At 37.1% G+C, this 20,309-nt stretch overlaps 1 protein-coding gene across 2 annotated transcripts in view; it reads left to right on the forward strand.

The window, feature by feature from the left end:
- Nucleotides 1-232: 232 nt before the first annotated feature.
- LOC132127067 (protein turtle homolog A-like) overlaps nucleotides 233-20,309 on the forward strand; it is a 46,391-nt gene continuing 26,314 nt past the window's right edge. For both annotated transcript variants that reach the window (XM_059538685.1, XM_059538686.1), the window contains exons 1-4: nucleotides 233-528; nucleotides 5,118-5,202; nucleotides 5,340-5,534; nucleotides 16,532-16,681. In XM_059538685.1, coding sequence (XP_059394668.1) covers nucleotides 5,145-5,202; nucleotides 5,340-5,534; nucleotides 16,532-16,681 — 403 coding nt within the window. In that variant the 5' untranslated portion in view covers nucleotides 233-528; nucleotides 5,118-5,144. The remainder of the gene's footprint in view (nucleotides 529-5,117; nucleotides 5,203-5,339; nucleotides 5,535-16,531; nucleotides 16,682-20,309) is intronic.

Below are 20,309 nucleotides of genomic sequence, written 5' to 3' on the forward strand. Positions count from 1 at the left end.
TAGTGAAACACTGTAACAAAAAATGTAGGGCTGATGAATGAAAGTTTTTCTGTATTAAATGTAAGTTGTCGTGCGACTGTTAAAACATTTAACATATTAAGTGTAACCGTTACTAAACCGTTTCTTTCTTTAGACGTGACAGCTGATTATGTGTTAATGTGTGCACTGGTCCATTTGTTTCTCCGTGTGCGCTCTGCGCATGCGCGTCCGTGTTTGCATTAGTTTGGTGAAACAGCAGCGGGAGGAGCGCGTGAACTCAACGCGAGAGGTGCGCTGATGCGCGAGCGCAAACCTACCATAGAGACAAAGTTTATGTGCTTCGTTCTCCTCACTACATTCATAGAAACAAAAGACAACTGAAATATCTTTGGCAAAATGTTTGAAGTTGTCCTTGAGAACTGATTGTGATATGGAATTAACGCTGAGAGAGTATAAATTCTTACTTTGGAATAATTCTCATCGTGGTATTTTTCCGTCTTCAACGCAAAACAGCGCTCCTTACCACAGCTGATAGATGAAGTGATACCGGTGAGTATTAACAACAGTTTACTCAGACTGTTTTCCTAATGAATGTTGTTCAGTTGCTTTGACGCAATGTATTTTGTTTAAAGCGCTATATAAATAAAGGTGACTTGACTTGACTTACAAGTTCCATTCTTCAAGATAGACTATGTTGGAACATTTAGATCCAAAAAGTTTTCCATATTATAACGCACAGGATCATGTTCATTGGCCAAAGTTAAGTAGTATATTGTAAGCAATTATATTTGTATGCTCATTTGTCTCTATTGATAGAAAGATAATGGAATTTTTTGTTGTTGGTGTCTGTTTGTTTGAGTAGTGTGGGATTTATCTAACCGTTGACTGTCAGTGGCCTTTCAGTGAGGACGAATGAAAGGGTTTTAATTGCCCCTGCAAGGGGTCCAAGTGGATTTGTGGGGGCAGGTTGAGCAAAATTTCCAGCATCTACCCAGCAGAGGCTGGCAGGATGTTGTAGATCAGATTCTGAGCTGTTCATCTACAATACAACATAGAGGTGAATTCAGGTTGATTGGGACACTTTTCCCCAATCATTTCCATGGCAAAAACTGTCCCAATCAACCTGAATTCAGTCCTGTATTTGGACATTTAATCTTGTTTATTTTTAGGTAACTCTTATTGTATTGCCATTATTAAAGTTCATTAAGCCTTCATTGATCAAACTTCCTTAAATGAGTGTAAACAGCCCTTATTGAGTGTAAACAATGGTTGTGACAATGGATTTTCCTTTTGGTCAGATGTTAGCCCAGTGTGACTCACGTGTACATCCTGAGTCAGTCATGTGTAAGGTAGTCAAATTCGCAGTACACCACAGTGAATGTAAGGACATCGCTCTTATTTACAGTGATATTAATCGGTCACTTTTTCCAGGCTCACTGAATCCAGATTATCCTGGATTACACCGAGAGTGTGTCTGATCCCAGCTGTCATGAATCAGTGAGCATTCATGCATAGCACCATGCGATGTATGGATTATGATGCATTCATATGCAATGGTGTTAAATTATTATCAGTGGATAATCTGTAATCAGCACAATCGTGGCAATGACACTTTCTCTCCTCACCAAACTTCTGATGACGTTTTTTTTAAAGGTTTGACACTTTTGAATTTGTACGTTCTTATTTCTGTCACTTAGTTTTGTTTGTGTTTGCACCACTGCAGGAGTTTGCATGTTGGTTTAGGACTGACAAATTCATGGTCAACTCCTGGGTTGACTGAATGTTTTTCCTTAAACAAACCGTGATCTCATTCCTTTCATTTTTATTATTATTATTTTTATTTTTTTTGTAAGATTAATACATTTATAATGGACTAAAGCAATCCAGCTATAGCAGCTAAATCTCGATTATCTTTCTAAAATGTGTTTGGATGTTTAAGTGCACATCTGGCTGCATCATCTGTTGAGTTCATTAAAAGTGAAGTGAAGTGACATTCAGCCAAGTATGGTGACCCATACTCAGAATTTGTGCTCTGCATTTAACCCATCCGAAATGCACACACACAGAGCAGTGAACACACACACACACACACTGTGAGCACACACCCGGAGCAGTGGGCAGCCATTTATGCTGCGGCGCCCGGGGAAATGGGTATTGTTTAAGTTTTGTAAAAAAAGGAAAGTGGGTTAACATTTCTGACTTCTACAAATCAATGGTCAGTCCATTTGGCTGATGAAATCCGTGAGCTCCGGTGTAGCTGCGATCACGTCAGCAGGGAATCTGCTTCTGAGCTTCTGAGTTTCAGGTCCAGCTGCTGTAGATGAGCTGTTTGTTTGCTCTAGTGAACAAATGCGTTTGTAAAGTAGGACTCACTTTCACAGTATGACGCGACTTCTGTTTTAAAAGCTTTTGAAGAGTAAATAGTTGCAGGTTGCTAGTGTGGATTCTTCTTGTTTGTTTCATCCTTTACTATGTTTTCTCAGGTTAGTTTATTACTTTGCCACATCTCAGAGGAGCACAATTATGTGAGGTTTTGTTTCATCTTTGCCCTCATTAAAAGTCAACATGAAGAATCTCATTTTACTTTCATGAAGTGAAATAGAATATTCAGTGACTCAATATTATAAATTGGGAATTTACAGATTTAAAGGAGATATCATAACGAGTAGAGTTCTGCAGTAAAGATTTTTGAAAACGTTTCTGAGTTTCATTGTTGTCCTTTTTTACTTGAATGCAGAATAGGTCAGATGTGAATAATTTAAAGATTGGTTATCTTTTGCATTAAGCTCAAGCTTGTAATGAATGGTCTATATTTAGCTTTCACACTCGATTTAGCCCAGTCCCTTCTCATCACAGCCAGATTTATAGACTGAGAGAAATTTGTGACACGAGTTCAGCCTGTCCTTTGTAAACCCCAAGAATGAATGGACTGCCAAATTGAACTCTTTCAGTGCCTCGAATTAGCATATCCCACAATAAGGTCCCAGTTTGGTGTCATTTGAAGACAGAAAATGGTATAATTCAACATTTGCTTCCTGGTTAGAAGAGATTTATAATGATCAAGTGCTGTAACCCTTGCCCTTGAAGGTTAAGAAATAGGATTTTACTGCTGCTACAACAGTAAATCAAAAAGACAGCCTTTGTGTGCTTAGTAATTTATGTAGGACTTTGGTCTAGCTGGGATGGTGTTAAGATGTTGCAAACATTCCCGTTAAGATTAAAACAACATTTTTCAGTCTGTGTGAATGTTTAAAATTACCATTTTGTTTTAGTTATTAGAACCTTATAGCCTAGAAAACGGAATGTTTAATTTTGTCCTTTAGCAAACATTTTGGGAATGTTACTTTTTAGTGTTCTCTTAATGTTTTGAAACAAGTAGTAAATAGCAACTTGAATGCTAGTCAATGAATGCTAGTCCAAAAGTACAATGAATGATGTATAAATAACATTTTGAGAATGATATTTGTCTAGATAACTGTTCTATTAACATTACTGGAGGAAAGTGTGTTCACAACTTTGAGGAAACCTTGCTAGAACATTAGCTGAAGTTGTGGGAAAACACGGCAAACAGTAACAGAGCACTAACCTACCAGCTTTTGTCAGAGAAACAGGTTTATCAGCATCCCATAGAGCTGATGCATTGAATTTGTACAAAAAATCTACTTAATTACTCAAGTTCTCATGATTTTGTACCACATGTTCTTTGATTGGCTGAATAGACATTAACAAAGTAGCCGGGTGTGCGGTGAGAAACGTGTGACCCTCTGGGATTGTCCTGGGACCCATTTCAGGATCCTTCAAGAATACTGTCTCTCGTTGCGCGGGGGGTAATGAGCAGGCATTTGCATTGTGTGCTGGTGTGTAGCGCACAGGCTCACAGTGAGCTAAGTGGAGCGCTAGCTTTACACTTTGCACAAGTCACACGCTTTAGTATTTCCAGTGGCAGTCCCACAGAACTATTGCTTCTTGCTGTGTTAATGATTTACTGGAGACATGCAACAATTCGGCATTCACTAAGGGCATATTTACACTGATCTCACAACTTCCTGTCTACCCACATGATCATTGTTGATGGTATTTACATTTGTAATATCATCATTACACAGGTTAAGTAGATCAGTATCTATATACGAGTAGCTAACATGAAATCAGGGTCCTGAACAGTGTTTGGGAAAGTTACTTTTAAAAGTAATGCATTACGATATAGTAATGCTCAATAAAAAAGTAATTAATTGCATTACTTGCTTACTTTTTATGGAAAGTAATGCATTACAATACTTTTGCATTACTTTTTTGTCATCTGAGCTTGGTTTACTTATTTATTTTTAATAACAACTCGACCAAAAGCTATATTTTTGGCAAGTAATATTAATAAGATTTGGGCTGAAGGAAGTGCGTCTACCTCTTCGCCTCACTCCCAGTTTCTCTCAACATGGGGACAGGAGATCTGTCAGTGAATACATTTGAAAACTAAGTTACTTGTGATTCTTATTTGAAAAAGTAGCTCAGATATTTTCTTGTAAATGTAAAAGTATTGTGTTCCTTTGCTAGTTACTACAAAGTAAAATGTTTACATAACTAGCGTTAATTGTAATGTTTTACATACATTTTCTGTTGTATATATATTAGTGTGCTTTTTAGATATGGGATATATAATTGAGATTGTAAAACAAAGGGTTTTTTAGTGGAATTAAGTCATAATGCAAATGTTCAATTTTGCATAGATATGTAATAAATGAGAGAGGCTTTTGGTAGTTACAGTGTATTTAATCACATTTACGGCTGGAAAACTCAGGAGCATTCTTATGAGTTTAAGACATCACATGCCGGCCTGAAGTTTGACTCATTTCTTATGATTCAAACTCATTTCACCACGAATTAGTTTGATTCAGAGATGTTGTTAAGCTTACTGTGAATATACAATACAATGTGTACATGAGATCCCATAATATAATATAATCCTCCTGTTTGTTCTGAGATTACTGGAACAGGCAAAGCAAAAGAGGGGTGGATGTGTTTGTGACATACTATATATGGTTTAGCTCATATCCACTAGATAGGTCGTGTTTGGCATAATGCTTTCGGTGGTTGAGGTTTGTTTGCCTGTCGTTTGATCTTGTATGTTTAATGTTCTTCAGGTATGTGAATCTGTATGAATACCCATCATGCTACTGAAGAAACTTCCTCTGTTGGAAGTCATTGTTGCAGTTCTGTCCCTATTCAGTGAGTATTATACAGTAATTAATTTACAATTGATATACACAGCAACCTTCTTCTTTTTGTTAGTCACTACTTTAAATATATATGTATAGTTTTTATTATTTTTTACAAGATTTCCACATATTTTCTCCTAATCTTAGATCACACAAGTGCAGCTGAAGTCCAAGTCCATGCCAAAAAAGGGGACACTGCAGTGTTGACATGCAGTCTTCCAGCCCTGGATGAGGGCAGATCTGCTCCTCAGCATGTCATAGAGTGGGTGCGTCAGGGCTATGACATCCCCATCCTCATCCAGTTTGGAGTGCACGATCCCAGAGTGCATCCCAACTATGACGGTGAGTGCCTAAACACAGGGGTCAACAACAGGGATGGAAATTAGCACCCGCCACCAGCCAATTGCGGGTGATTTTGTGTTGTGGCGGGTAAACTCGCTTCACCTACCGGCCACCGTGGCGGGTAAATAACAATATCATACTGTTTCACCCGGCCGGTGGACAAAAAAGTTAATTTCCATCCCTGGTGTGTGTACAACACGCAATAAAGTGTAATATCATCCGAAGCAGCTCCGTGGAGAAAGGCGGTGTAAACCGGGCTCGAAACGGCGGCGTTGTTCCCAGTACAGTGTTTGCAGCTGAAGTTAGTGCCGCTGGCGGAGTGATATAGTTGTTGGCTATTTACAGTTCATTTTATAGCATGCGCTCCTGATATATAAGATTGCGTGAAGAGTTGAATTTGTTATCGTGCACAAGTTTCCGCATACTGTCACGTCTCTGTCAAACCCAGGTAAGTTCATTTTCCTCCAGCATTCTGCAACGTTTTAGATGATATGGACAGTTTGTGTTTATCTTATTGTTTTTAACGGCATAATAAGCAAACTAACAAACAGTATTATCGGTCGCGTGTCTGCTGTCCGGGGGATGCATTTTATTGCCAGTCTGGGAAGTCGTGGCCTAATGGTTAGAGAGTCGGACTCCCAATCGAAAGGTTGTGAGTTTGAGTCCTGGGCCGGCAGGAATTGTGGGTGGGGGGAGTGCATGTACAGTTCTCTCTCCACCTTCAATACCATGACTTAGGTGCCCTTGAGCAAGGCATCGAACCCCCAACTGCTCCCCGGGCGCTGCAGCATAAATGGCTGCCCACTGCTCCGGGTGTGTGCTCACAGTGTGTGTGTGTGTGTGTTCACTGCTCTGTGTGTGTGCACTTCGGATGGGTTAATTGCAGAGCACAAATTCTGAGTATGGGTCACCATACTTGGCTGAATGTCATGTCACTTTCACTTTAAAAGTACTTTTTCAGAAGTTAGCTCTGTGGCTAGTTAAGTCAACCCTCTACATTGTCAGTAAATCACTCTCATATGCGACTAAATCTTCCTTCTGGCTACTAAATGATGTCTAATATTAGCCAATGGCTAATCAATTCTCTGATTTTACTCGCCAGTGTGTTAGTTGGAGGCTAAGTTTAGCACAGATATTTTCACTCGTGAACACTCTCTGACTCTGTCAGACGATCTGTGCTTTTTTTTCCTCAATGGTTTCGCAGCGCACCTGTATAAATGTACCGTAAACTAGTGTTAAGGAGCACAAATCGCCGTCGGTTTCTCTTACACTCACATAGAGAAAGAGAGAGAGAGAGAGGGGCGATTGGTGTGCTACATTTAAATAATATTATTTGTTGTATTTTCCTGTCAAAATAACGGCGTTCCTATGGAAGACTTCAGCTTTTAAGAACAGCTGGGTTTTCCGGTAGTGGGTGAAGTTAATGCGCGAACGGCAATCTCATTGGCTGGCGCTCACCTATTATCGTCCATGTTTTAATTTCAGCAAATCAGTTCGAGCAAACACACAAAACCTAATAAATATTCATGAATCCAGCAGCTCATTAATCCTTAGAAATCCTTAGTATGTTTTATAGTTTTTATTAGTAGGAATCGTATTATTATTATCTTATCAGGAGTTTTGTAAGGTTTTTTTTTTTCCCAATTTTATTTTTATTTTGTTTTTGTTTTTTTACAGAAACACTGAATGACCAAAAAAGCACCACCACCAGTCCAGTTAAAACGACTAATAAGCATTCAAACATGGTTATCAATACTTTTCCCCACGTGTTCCCTCAACCACACAAAAAAAATAAATATAAAATACACTTACACATACAAATACTGGTGAATCCTTTCCTTTGGAATTAAATACAACATTATTAATTAATTAATGTGTACGAAAACAGTGCAGTGTATCATCCGTTTGGGCTACGGAGTTGAGAGAATGAGCTACTTCAGCAAGAGTCGGCTGTTTCAAAACCTAGTAAGCTGCCTAGATACGCAGCATTTTTGAGCATCACTGAATGAGAAAATGTCAGTATTTCATTAAGACTTGAGATTAAATAAACTGCTTAAGTATTGTAGATCTTGTAGTATTAATTTTCACGTGCAGTTACACATTGTCGGTTAAAAACAAGAAAGTGGCTGGTAAAAACATTGAGTGGCTGGTAGATTTTGAAATCCACCAGCCACAGTGGCCGGTGGACAAAAAAGTTCATTTCCATCCCTGGTCAACAATCTTATGCACATGAAGGGTTGTATTTTAACATGGCTACATCAAAAAAAAATCTAATTTAAATTAAAAAGTAAAATTGGATAAAAAATTGTAAATGGATAAAAATAACAGTGTTGGAATTTTTATTGCATCAAAAATAAAATGTAAAGGAACACTTTAGGAAACACATATTCAATATTAACTAAATTTTCCCTTAATATTCTCCTAATTTGCAGATATTAATTATTAATACAGTAGTTGTTAAGTCTAGGTATTGGGCAGATTAAGGGATCTAAAATATGGTCATGCCGAATATGCCATTAGTTTGTGCTTTATAAATACTAATAAACAATATGCTAGTAATATGCATGCAGATAAGCAACTAGCTAGTTGTTGTCACACAGCGCTGTTAGAGAGACGAAGGCACTATGAAATCATAAACAAATTCTTTTAATTGTAATCCACAAATATGAAGAGGGTCTAACACACAGGGTAACAGTCACAATACCGGACAAAAGAAGACAGGACAGACTATACTTTAAATACTGGAACAAATGAAGGTAGTTGACGACCCACACCTGAAACAAATAACACAATCAAACATGAGGGAAAACTAGTTCACTAAACACAAGGGTGAGACAACACGACAAAGTGTCCAAGGCTGTGACAGTAGTGAGAATTGGTCCTTAAAATAAAGTGTTACCAGATGTATTGAAATGAAATGAAAAATAAATAAATTAAATAAATTTGAATAAAAATTGATAATAAATAGCAGGGTTGCAAATTAAGCCTAAATTAAGCTGTTGCTCAGTCAAGGATATCTAATTTTGGATTAGATCGTGATTTGCTGTAATTGCTACATTTATTTTTAACATAAATTAAAGAAAAATACATGATTACTATTTCATTCTTACTCATTTTTTATTCCTAATTATTCATTTTTTAAATTGACCTTCACAAATGCAGAGAATATTGAGGATATTGAAAGAGATCATGTATTTGTTTTCGCATCCTGCTGTAAAAGTGGTCCAAATAATGTTATTTTTGGGGTATTTTTCATGTCACACTTTTCTTTTCTTTTTTTTTAATTGAAAAAATCATGCAGTAACAGGGATACAGCTTTTTGTTAATTTAAATTGTTTAGTAATTGCAGCTCATTTTTATTACAATGAACTGAAAACCATTTCAACAGATTTTATTTACATTTTGGTCTTGGATTTAAATGCCTATACTGTTACCTCGGAGTTGGGACAGGTATAGGGCTTTCTCGAAAAGCTTGCCAAGTGTGGACTGTGTCTATCGTCAAGTATGATACGCATCTGCTAAATGACTAAATGTAAATGGAAGTTACATTGTAAGTATGGACTGCCATGTTTTAAACCACATCCTACTATGGACAATGCAGTATCTCTCACCTCTTTCGTAATTCGTTCTCCTGAGTGCCACTTCGGTCATAGCTTGTCTCAGCTTACAGAAACTCTGCTCTTTTGTGTGCTTGTGGGACTTCTCCCCCCCTCTCTGCTGAAGTCCCTATTGTGTCTTTGGGAGCTGGAATACAAAGAGTGTCTATGGGGAAAAGAGCCGTTCAATAGGTTTAAGATACTCCCTCCCCATATTTTAAAAAATGCAATGGCTCTAATTCAGAAAGAAACAAGGCTATCTTGGTTGCACTGCAAATTTTCTGTGCTTGGATGAGCCTCACCTTCCAGGCAGTGAGCGGACGACAGGTTCAGCCCTGCAGTTAATGCGTGAGCGCAGTGTGTCCTTACGCAATTAAACAAATTCTCAAAGACAGTACTGCGCCTGTTCATCACGATGTTGCCTGGGTGATGGAATGCAAACCTGCTGAGCATCAGCAGTAACTAGTTAAGTTAACTTATAGCATGGTTCATTGCCAAATTAATATTCTCATGTACCAAACAGTGGTCTATGTGGCACTGTGTTAAGAATTACGAATTTTGTTTAGAAGTAAAATTTCATATACAAATTTCTTTACTTATGACCAAGCAACAGTTAATAAGTGAATTTGTTTACTTGCAATACACAAATTTATTTGCAAATTTGCAACAAGCAATGCTTTTTAAATTTGCAGTGCTTTATAGGTTAATTTCTTGTGACACGCAACAGTTTAAGAGTGAACTTGTAATGGTACATACAAAAATTTGTGCAACAAGCAACATTTTAAGGGAATTTGCAACCCTCTTGAGCGACAAGCAACAGTTTATCCGTGAATTTGTTTACTTGTTCAACGCAACAGTTCATACAAAAAATTGTTTACATGTGCAACAAGCTACATTTTTAAGTGAATCTAGATCGCTTTTTAAGCTAATTTATTTACTTGTACATGAAAGAACAGTTTGGTGAATCTGTTTACTTGAGCAACACAACACTTCACGCACAAACTTGTTTGCATCTACATCAGGCATTATTTTTTTAAGTGAATTTTCACAATGCTTTGTAAGCTCATTTATTTACTTGTGCGACAAGCAACAGATCATACACAAATCATAAATGTTTTTTGTGCGAAAAGAAACAATTTCATTTGTTTACCTCTGAAACATGCAACGATTAATATAAACAACAAACAACATTTTTATGTGAATTTGCTATGCTTAATAAGCCAATTTCAGTTCTTGCATGACAAGCAATAGGTAAGTGTATTCACAGTGGTTTATAAACAAGTTTGTTTTCTTGGACAAACAAATTATAATGTAAGCAAAATTGATTAATTTAACAAGCAATAGTTTATGAACAAATTAATTGAGTCTTGCACTAAACAATTGTTTATTAGTGAATTTGTTGCAAGCAATGGATTACCCACCAACATTTTCTTTTTATTTTACTAATTCAACAAATAATGCTTTATGCACAAATTTGTTTACTTGTGTGACAAGCAATGTCTATTTATTTGTGCTAGATTCTGTTCATAAATCTTTGGTTAATAGTGGATTCACATATTTTAGCTTGTGCTAGCATTTTCCAGTAGCATTTTCAGTGGTTTCCGAGACTGAACACCAATAAATATTGATTTTATTCACATTCCTTCCTTGTGAACTGAAAGAAGGAATGAATGGCCTCATGTAAACCAACAACCCAATAAAGGTTAGAGGGCGTCACAACTGTTTTACGTGATGAGAAACAAAGAAGAAAAACAAAAGGTCTGAACCTGGGACTTTTTGTGCAGTGAGGGGGGCAGGTGCAGCATGGGAAGAGGTGAAGGGTGAGCTTGGTGTGAATTTCGTCACCTTAGGCTATATAGTGTCTCATGTGTCCACTCTGGAGCTCATAGTGATATGTCACAGTTGTTATATGCCACAAAGTCAGGCACATTTAGGGTTTGTGATGGTCTATATATATATATATATATATATATATATATATATATATATATATATATATATATATATATATATATATATATATATATCTATATATATCTATATATATCTTAACTAAGTAGAATCTAGTTTGCTATATTGGTAGTAAAGTAGTAGCGATCTATAGATTGCAGTGAAACGCGTGACCATCAGTGGACTTTTTACTGATGCTCTCTGTTCCAAATTACCCCCATCCCCCTCATCTGTCATCATTCAAAAACTCAATTTAATCAAAACTCTTTCTAACTAGCAGCATGCTATCTTGAAAGGCCATTGGTCCGATCAAACCAAGCATCTTCCCAGTAGCCCGTCGCGGTAATTCAAATTTCCAAAGATAACAGTGTCTTGAAACACAATAAAAAGAATACAGCTGATGACTATGGTGTGAAACCCAATCCTCCCTTTCCTGAGCTGAAACTGGAGAGTCTCTACCTGGGAAACTACGCCAAGAGGTGACACAATGTCTCTGGATACAAGGCAGCGGATAGGATTCAGACTCCAGGTTTCATAGCCTTAAGTCAAAGACTTATTGAATATAACGTCCAACTAGCAAACCTTCAAACTTTGAACCTTTTTGAATTTGAACAGGTGGAAGTGATCACTTGAGTGTAACTATATATTCGATTATTTGGATCATTAGCCACTATCAAATTAGTGGCCATTCTTAAATAAAACCTATTCATACAAACCCAAAATTCATTCAGAACATGAAAATCAACAATTTACTCTATACTGTGCCATGAAATATTTAACCTCATTTTACTTATTAATAAACATGTCATGGATTTGAATACATTACAGTGCATAATACAATTATGTTGTTAATATTGCTCTATAAAGAAATGAAAAGCTTAACTTACTATCTTGAAAATAAAGCTTTATTTATTCAGTTATTTCTCTGAATAAATTCAGATTTCAGAATGAGCACTTTGTCGTTTGTTTTATATGTTGAGGTCATGTCCGTCTGATGTTTATCATGTTCATGATGTTCGCTACTGTAATGAACGTAGCTTTTTAATAAGTAGGGGAAAATCCTGACATTTAAAAAAATAACCGTTTACAAGCCTAGGGTGTTTGCATTGTAATAATGTACAGAGATACTTCAGATTTAAAAATGCGGAGACTTATCAGTCAATAAATGGGAAAACAAAGTAACTGGCGTTACTTTTTTGAAAAAGAGACTCAGGTATTTTCTTGTAAATTAAAAAGTAATGCAATACTTTACTAGTTACTTGAAAAAAGTAATCTGATTATGTAACTTCCGTTACTTGTAAGAGATGCAATACTGTGGTAAAAATTTTGCACATCTCTTAACAACTGATAGAACTCTTCCCATAACTATTTCCATATATTCTATCTGTTTTGACAACTTCAGCCTACTGTCTAGCGTAACTCCAAGAAGTCTGATTTCCTCTACCTGTTCAACAGGCACACTCTTAACAGACAAATTTAATTGTGGTTTCATTTCCAGTATCACACACATTATCAATCATATCACACAATTCACTTAAATAACAATTGTTTGCACATGGTGGTCTATAGCAGCAACCAACAAATAATGTTTTGACAAATGGTAACTGTACTTGTTGTAACCACAAAGCCTCTACATCTACAGGCATTAAATCTGGTCTTTTCTTTGCTGGAATATGATTTTTAATATATATGGCAACCTTTCCACCATATCTATTTCTTTCTTTCCTGCAAATATTATAACCATTTATATTTACTACATCATCTGAGATTGTTTGATCAAGATGTGTTTCTGTTACTGCTGAAACGTGAATATTATTTGTAATCAAAACATCAGTTATTTCAGCAAGTTTATTCCTAAAGCTACAAATATTCATATGAGCTCATTTGAATCCTTTCTTAGGTAACTTGATTAATACTGACACACACACACACACACACACACACACACACACACACACACACACACACACACACACACACACACACACATTTTTTATTTTTTAATCCCTGTCACCCCTGATTAATGCCATTTTTTTACTTTTAATTGTGGACATGTGATTAGTTTATCATAACAAAAATAAGCTATCTCTCCCTTCTCTCTAGCAGCTCTCAATTCTGGCAAAAGCTTCTTCCTCCTTAAACGCACATCTTCTGAAAAGATTTCTTTCAAGTATATGTTTGTGCCTTTGAGGTATTTTGCTCTCTCCAGCACTGCTTCTTAGAATTCCCATTTTACATCTTTCCTGTTCTATGTGTTTCTTCAAAGTAATTTTATTTCAACTGTACTTTCTCTTCAGATTCACACAATTTCTTATTTGGGGACTCAGTTTTGCCCTCCACCACTATATTATTCTGTTTGCACTGACCTTTAAAAAAACTGGCTTTAGCATAAGACCAAAAGAGATTCAGCTAATTTATATATTTAATTTGTATTTGATTTACATTCAGTTGAAAATTCTCTACAATTAACTTTGCGTTCATCCACCTCCTTCTGAGTGAACTGGAGACTTTTCTTCAAGTCTTGTATTTCCTTCATGAGCTCATCTACTCTATGATTCATAGTAGTCATAATAATTTGTGTAAAAGTGTTATGAGTGTGTTATATACTATACTGAAGGCATTCTATCTAAAGATTCCTAAGTTTGTTTTTAAACATGATTGAACAGCTGTAAAACACTTGAAATAATTGTCATTCTTTTTGCAAAAACCTGGTAAAACATTGGCTTCATATGATGAAGTAAGTTGATACAAATGACAGCATATGTTACTTCATATGTTAAGGAGTCTAATAACAGTTTCCCCAAAGATTTGATTCGCTGTCGACTAAGCAACAGAATGAGCGTTTGTTTGTCAGCTGCTGTGGGAAATGGTTAGTCAGTCATAAACAAGTGAGTTTGTACTTGCGTGTGAAGACTTTAGATAAATCTTTGCTGCACTAGGAAACAGGTGAAGACACACAGAAGTTGCTTTTTGTGCTTTAATGTATTAGAATAACTATAGATGGTTGTTAAGAGACATTACCCAGTCCTGTTTTTAGTTATTCATAAATGGGCATTAACTTTCATGTTAACTTTCATGTTTTCAACTTAGTAAAATTATATGTCCTTACCACGTTTCTGTGCTTTGATCATGGTAGTACCCTTGCTGTCTATGCAGGGTCAGAGAGCTCTCAGATTTCATCAAAAACATCTTCATAAAGGTCTTACAGGTTTGGAATAACACAAGGGTGAGTAATTAATAACAGAATTCTAATTATTGAGTGAATGAACCCTTTAACTTTTAAAAATCAAGTACATGTTTTACCAGGAAAAGGAGTGGTTTTAATGCAGAGGTTGTGTTTATTGTAACTTATAATAATTACCAGGAACCTTTTTCTGGAGACAAATCTGTGAAGCAGAAGATTTAACACAAGTCTCAGTTTGCTCTCATTTAATCTCACTGATCTTTCGGAGAAACACTAGAGAGATCTCTGTGATTTCCCTCTTACTATAGCAGGTCTGAAATTTCAAATCTAAACAGATTACTTTCTCTTCAGCTTTTTTTCAGGAGTGTCTAGTAACTTGAGAGTTTAAATCCCTCGTAAACCCCGCCCCGAACTTATTTTAATCCCTGTCACCACGGCAACTAAATTCAAATCCAAACCACTGGCAGGAGTGACCATGGCAACATTTTAGTGCTGGCTTGTGCCCTGGGTGTCTGGGCTGGACAGGAACACGTTGTATAGCCCAAATCCCCAGGGATGATGGCGTCCGTGTCCCTATTTCCGTGACCTCCAGCTTTCATGTGAATAAAATAAACAGGGCGGATGGACCGTGATGCTCTCAGTTGTTATCTCAGCCTGAGCTCTGTTTCCACAGTCACTCCTCTTGGGAGCTTGGTTAATGATTACTGTCACCGCCTATTTTCATAAACACATCATAGCTATACTCCATGCATCGACCGCACACGTGTTTGCAGATAATGGATTTTCAGTTTTGAGTCCATTTTATCTTTGATGTGGCTTCTGTGGTGGAGATTTTGACCGCTGGTCTCTTTAAATGACTCGAGAGTCTGAGAAACAAGCGAGTCTTTGAAAAGCTCTTTCACTGAATGAAAGAGAGATAAAGACAGGGAGAGAGAGATGAATAAAGGAGGGAGGAGTGAGTGAGCAAACACCGTCGCTACAGGGGTGCAGTCACCTGGCAACTGAGAGATGAAACGATCTAGACTAAACACTCAATCTATCTGTGCCTTCTCCAATGAAACTAAATAGTATAATGGACTCTGAAACGTACAGCATGTATTTTAAAATTGTAATTATTAAATAAAAAATAATAATTTAAAATGTAAGTTCCTTTCCAACTAAGATAAATTGTATATTGGAAAAGTGTCCAATGCAATGTACAATTTATATTTTAGAATTTTAATTCATTTATTCAATTTAAATTAAAATGTTGTTGCATTTATTTCATTGATTTTAAAATATTAAGTCAGAACCAAATATACTTCATTTGTACAATTTGATTGATTTAAAAAGTTATTCCGCTCAAATATATGGCCTATTGGACACTTAAATGTATTTTAGAATTGTAATTATTTTATAAATCATTATTTTTTTTATTTTATTTTATATATTTGACACTTAAATATACAATTTGTATTTTAGAATTTATATTAATTTAAATTTAAATGAAAAATTCAAGTATATTTTATTATTATTATTTTATTATTTATTTATTATTATTTTATTATTATTATTGCATTATTGATTTAAAAATGGTCTGAAAAAGTCTGACTTAAACATATTTCATTTATACAAACTCCGTGTGTATTTATACAAACTCAATGTATTTTAATTGTTGTAATTATTACTTTTTAGTTAACATTTAAACTGGATTTAAATGGACATTATAAATGAAAAAAATATTAAAACTAAAAGCAAAAGAATTTAAATATACTTCTAAAACAATACAGTAATATTTTAAATATAATTGTATTTTTTAAGTGTGAAGCATGTTACAATTAATTACAATTTTATAATTTATATCTGCAGCATATATACACTTTGCATTTGTTTTGTATAAACTCACAAATTGAGATAAAAATTGTGAACTTAAGTTACATTTGCATATAATAATATACAAATAAAACTAATACAGTAATAATAATACTAATATAGAAAAATACTAATAATACTCAATTAAAAAAATACATTTATCAATGTACACACTTCATATTTACATGTTTATATGAACTTGTTTTCTTGTAGCTTGTTGAATTATGCAAATAAAGTATATATTTGATCATTGAAAAATATGCAGTCTGCAACAGATATGCGTTTTTTGTACAAACTCATGAGTGCTCATGTGGATTTTAAATCAATATTAGAAAATTCATCTGCAATATGCACCTCTTGTGAGTTTTGTACATGTTTATTATTTGTGACCCTTCCCCTCTTCTGATCGTGTCCAGGTCGAGTGTCACTCATCAGGGGAACATCCCTGCAGATGAGGGGGCTTCTCCCGGAGGACGAAGGCTGGTATGAGTGCAGAATCCTCCCGCTAGACAAAACCACAGATGATACTGGCAGCAGCGGGAGATGGACTCTACTCTCTGTTACAGGTGAGACTCACCATCCAACGAGTAGACCTGAATTATTTATATAAAGAAAAGATATCCAATTTTACCTGTAGTCTGAATCAGAACCATAACAGCAATTCTCTTTATGTAAGATCAGTGAGACAATGCCATTATACTCATCCCACAGTCTCCAACTCAAACACGACTCCATTCAAACATGCAGTGAACAATGAATGAATACATGCACCTGTTCAAGAGTATGCTCTGTCTCTGTCGGCCACACCTTTAGGCCATTTTCTGACACTCAGACTCATTGTTGGCCAGATTACAGAAGCCACTTGAGGTCTGTGCTGATATTAGGTTCAGTTTTCAACTCGTTAGTTCTTTGAGCCACAGGACGCCAAGCAGAAAGAGCATCTTGCAAGCCTGGCTGGACTCCACTGTGGCTTTCACTAAAGTAAAGTAAATAAAACAAAATTGATGGTGCTATTTCATAACTTAAGCTTTCAATGCAGTAAGCTACTCATGACAAGGTATATACAGTGCAATTTAAAATAATGGTTTTGTATTTTAATATACTTTAAAATGTAATTTATTCCTGGATGAAAATCTGAATTTTCATCAGCCATAACTCCAGTCTTAAGCGTCACATGATCCCTCAGACATCATTCTATTTTGCTGATTTATTATCAGTGTTGGGAACAGTTGTGCTGCTTAATATTTTTTGGAAACTTTGAGAGAAATACTTTTATTCAGCAAGGATGTGTAACTGTGTATTGATAAAAATTGATAGTAAAGACTTATATTGTTAGAAAAATAATATTTTGAATGGCAGTGTATATTTCTACATACTTATATGCATTTGCATGCATGTTTGCGTGTATACAGTGCCTTGCGAATGTATTCAAACCCCTTAATTTTTTAAACCTTATGTTAAACTGCGAGCAAAATCAGAACTGTCTTTGTAACAACTTTACATTTATAAAATAATAATCATAATAATAATAAATTACGCAAATAAGTACATTGCACAAGTATTCCTAGTAACCTAGTACTTAGCTGAAGAACCTTTACATCCTCAAGTATTTTGGGGTAAGATGTGACAAGCTTTGCATATCGGCATTTGGCAATTATCTGCCATCCTTCTCATCTCCTCACTTCTCAAGCTGTGTCAGACTGGATGGGGGCAGACACACATTTTCAGGTTTCTTCAGGAATATTTGATTGAGTTCAAGCTCAGGCTGTGGCTGGGCCACTCAAGGACATTCACATCAACTCTTGCTGTGTACAGTACTTAGTGTCATTGTCCTGTTGGAAGGTGAACCTTCTGCCCAGTCTGACGTTCTGAATGCTCTGGACTAGGTTTTCATTAAGGCTGTCTCTATATTTTAAGCTTTTCTTCCACTCTGACGAGTCCCTCAGTCTCTGCCGCTGAATAACAGCCACACAGAATGAGGCTTCTACCAGCACACTTTACTTTTGGGATGCTACTCAGGTGATGAGCAGTGCCTGGTTTCCTTCAAACATGATGCTTGGATTGAGGTTCATCAGACCAGATAATCTTGTTTCTCAGTCTTATTTTTTGCAAATTTCAAGTGTGTTTTCAAGTATTGGAGCGTTGCAGTGATGTTTGTCCTTCTGTAGGTTTCTCCTATCTCCACATATGATCATGGAGCTCAACTCGAGTGACCATCTGCTTCTTGGTCACCACTCAGTTGCTCAGTTTGGCCAGCTCTAGGAAGAGTCCTTGTTGTTCCAGTTGTCTTCCACTATGGATAATGGCAGCTACCTTCTTCTGTGAACCTTCAATGCAGCAGAGTTTTTCTGAACTCTTCCCCAGATGTGTTGTTTGAGCTCCTGTCTCTGAGCTCTACAGGCACTTTTTTTTTTTTTTTTTTTTTTTTGACCTCAGGGCTTGGTCTTCCCTCCAATATGCATTTTCAGCTGTTAGACCTATTATTAAGATGTGTTTGCCTTTCCAAATCATACCCATTTAATTGAATTTGCCACAAGTTAGCTTCTCTCAAAGTGCGGTAAAATTTACAAGCAAAATTAATGCTCCTGAGCTAAAGTTCAGCTGCCCCAGATATGGGTATGAATACTTATGCAATGGAATTAATTTTTTTTTAAATAAATTTGCATGTAAGATGTTAAAAACCTGTTATTTGCTTTGTCATTATGGTGTATGGAGTGTAGACTGATGTGGAAAAAAAAGTAATTTAAAGCAGTATAACATAAGGCTGCAACATAACAAAACGTGGAAAAAAATGAAGGGGTTTGAATACTTTCGCAAAGCACTTTATATAGGCCTACATGAAGCTGAAAATTCAACTTTGTTATTTTATGTTCTAATAAATTTTCAAAATAAGACTGTTTTTGTTGTATTTTTGATCATAAAAATACAGGCTTGGTGAGCAAAAAAAACATCTCTAGGTTACGTATGTAACCCTAGTTCCTCGAGGGAACGAGACGCTGCGTCGAAGCGCTTTGGGGAACGCGTTCAGCGTACGCGACTCTGAATATCGTGTGTAATCAGTCCAATGGAAGGGCGTGACGTCACCGACGTGGTGACGTAAGCGACCAGGAAGCTATAAAAGCATGTGCCACGCAGCTGGCGTCAGCTTCGAGTACCAGCAAGCGCCGGCAGGGGTGCCGGGGTATGGCTCCGAGACGCAGCGTCTCGTTCCCTCGAGGAACTAGGGTTACATACGTAACCTAGAGACGTTCCTCTTCAGGAACTCGAGCTGCGTCGAAGCGCTTTGGGGAACGAGTCCTAACGCCGCCAGACTACCAAACCCCTGCCTGGTGTGTATCCGAAGAGCACAGCTCAGGACAGGAGGACAGAAGCGCCTGGAGTGACTGGCATATCTAGGCCATAGAACCTAACAAATGTAGAGGGCGTGGACCACCCCGCAGCGTTGCAGATGTCCAGCATGGATACACCTGCTAAGAAGGCCTTAGAGGCCGCCATACCCCGAGTAGAGTGAGCCTTGGCTCCCGACAGCGGGGGACGACCAGAGGACTCATAGGTGACGTTGATAGCCTCGACTATCCAACGACTAATAGTCTGCTTAGAAGCAGGAGAACCCCTCTTGGGGGGACCGTAGCACACAAGCAATTGGTCAGTTTTTCTCCACAGGGCAGCTCTGTGGACGTATGCGTCCAGTGCTCGAACCGGACACATACAGTTTAGCTTTGCCTTGTCGGGCTCCCGAAAGGGAGGAGGACAGAAGGCCTGCAGCACTACAGGTCGTGGTGTAACAGAGGGAACCTTGGGAACATATCCCGCTCGAGGGTATATGAACGCTTTAGTCATGCCTGGTGCAAACTCAAGATAAGAAGGGGCCATCGAGAGGGCCTGAAGATCTCCTACTCTCCGCAGAGAGGTAATAGCCAACAGAAAAGAGGTTTTAAGTGTGAGATGTCTGTCTGAGATATCTTGAATAGGTTCACACGGGGGTTTGCACATAGCCTCTAACACCACAACCAAGTCCCACGGGGGAATACGGGACCGTACTGGAGGTCTCAGCCTCAGTGCACCGCGGAGGAAACGTGTAACTAGGGGGGTGTCTTCCCAGAGACTGACCGTCGAGAAGGGTGTGGTAGGCCGCAATGGCCGCCACGTAGACCTTCAGAGTACAGTGGGTCAACCCTGCAGAGAGCCTAGCCT

This window comes from Carassius carassius, chromosome 45, assembly GCF_963082965.1.
Source record: "Carassius carassius chromosome 45, fCarCar2.1, whole genome shotgun sequence".
Lineage (NCBI taxonomy): Eukaryota > Metazoa > Chordata > Actinopteri > Cypriniformes > Cyprinidae > Carassius > Carassius carassius.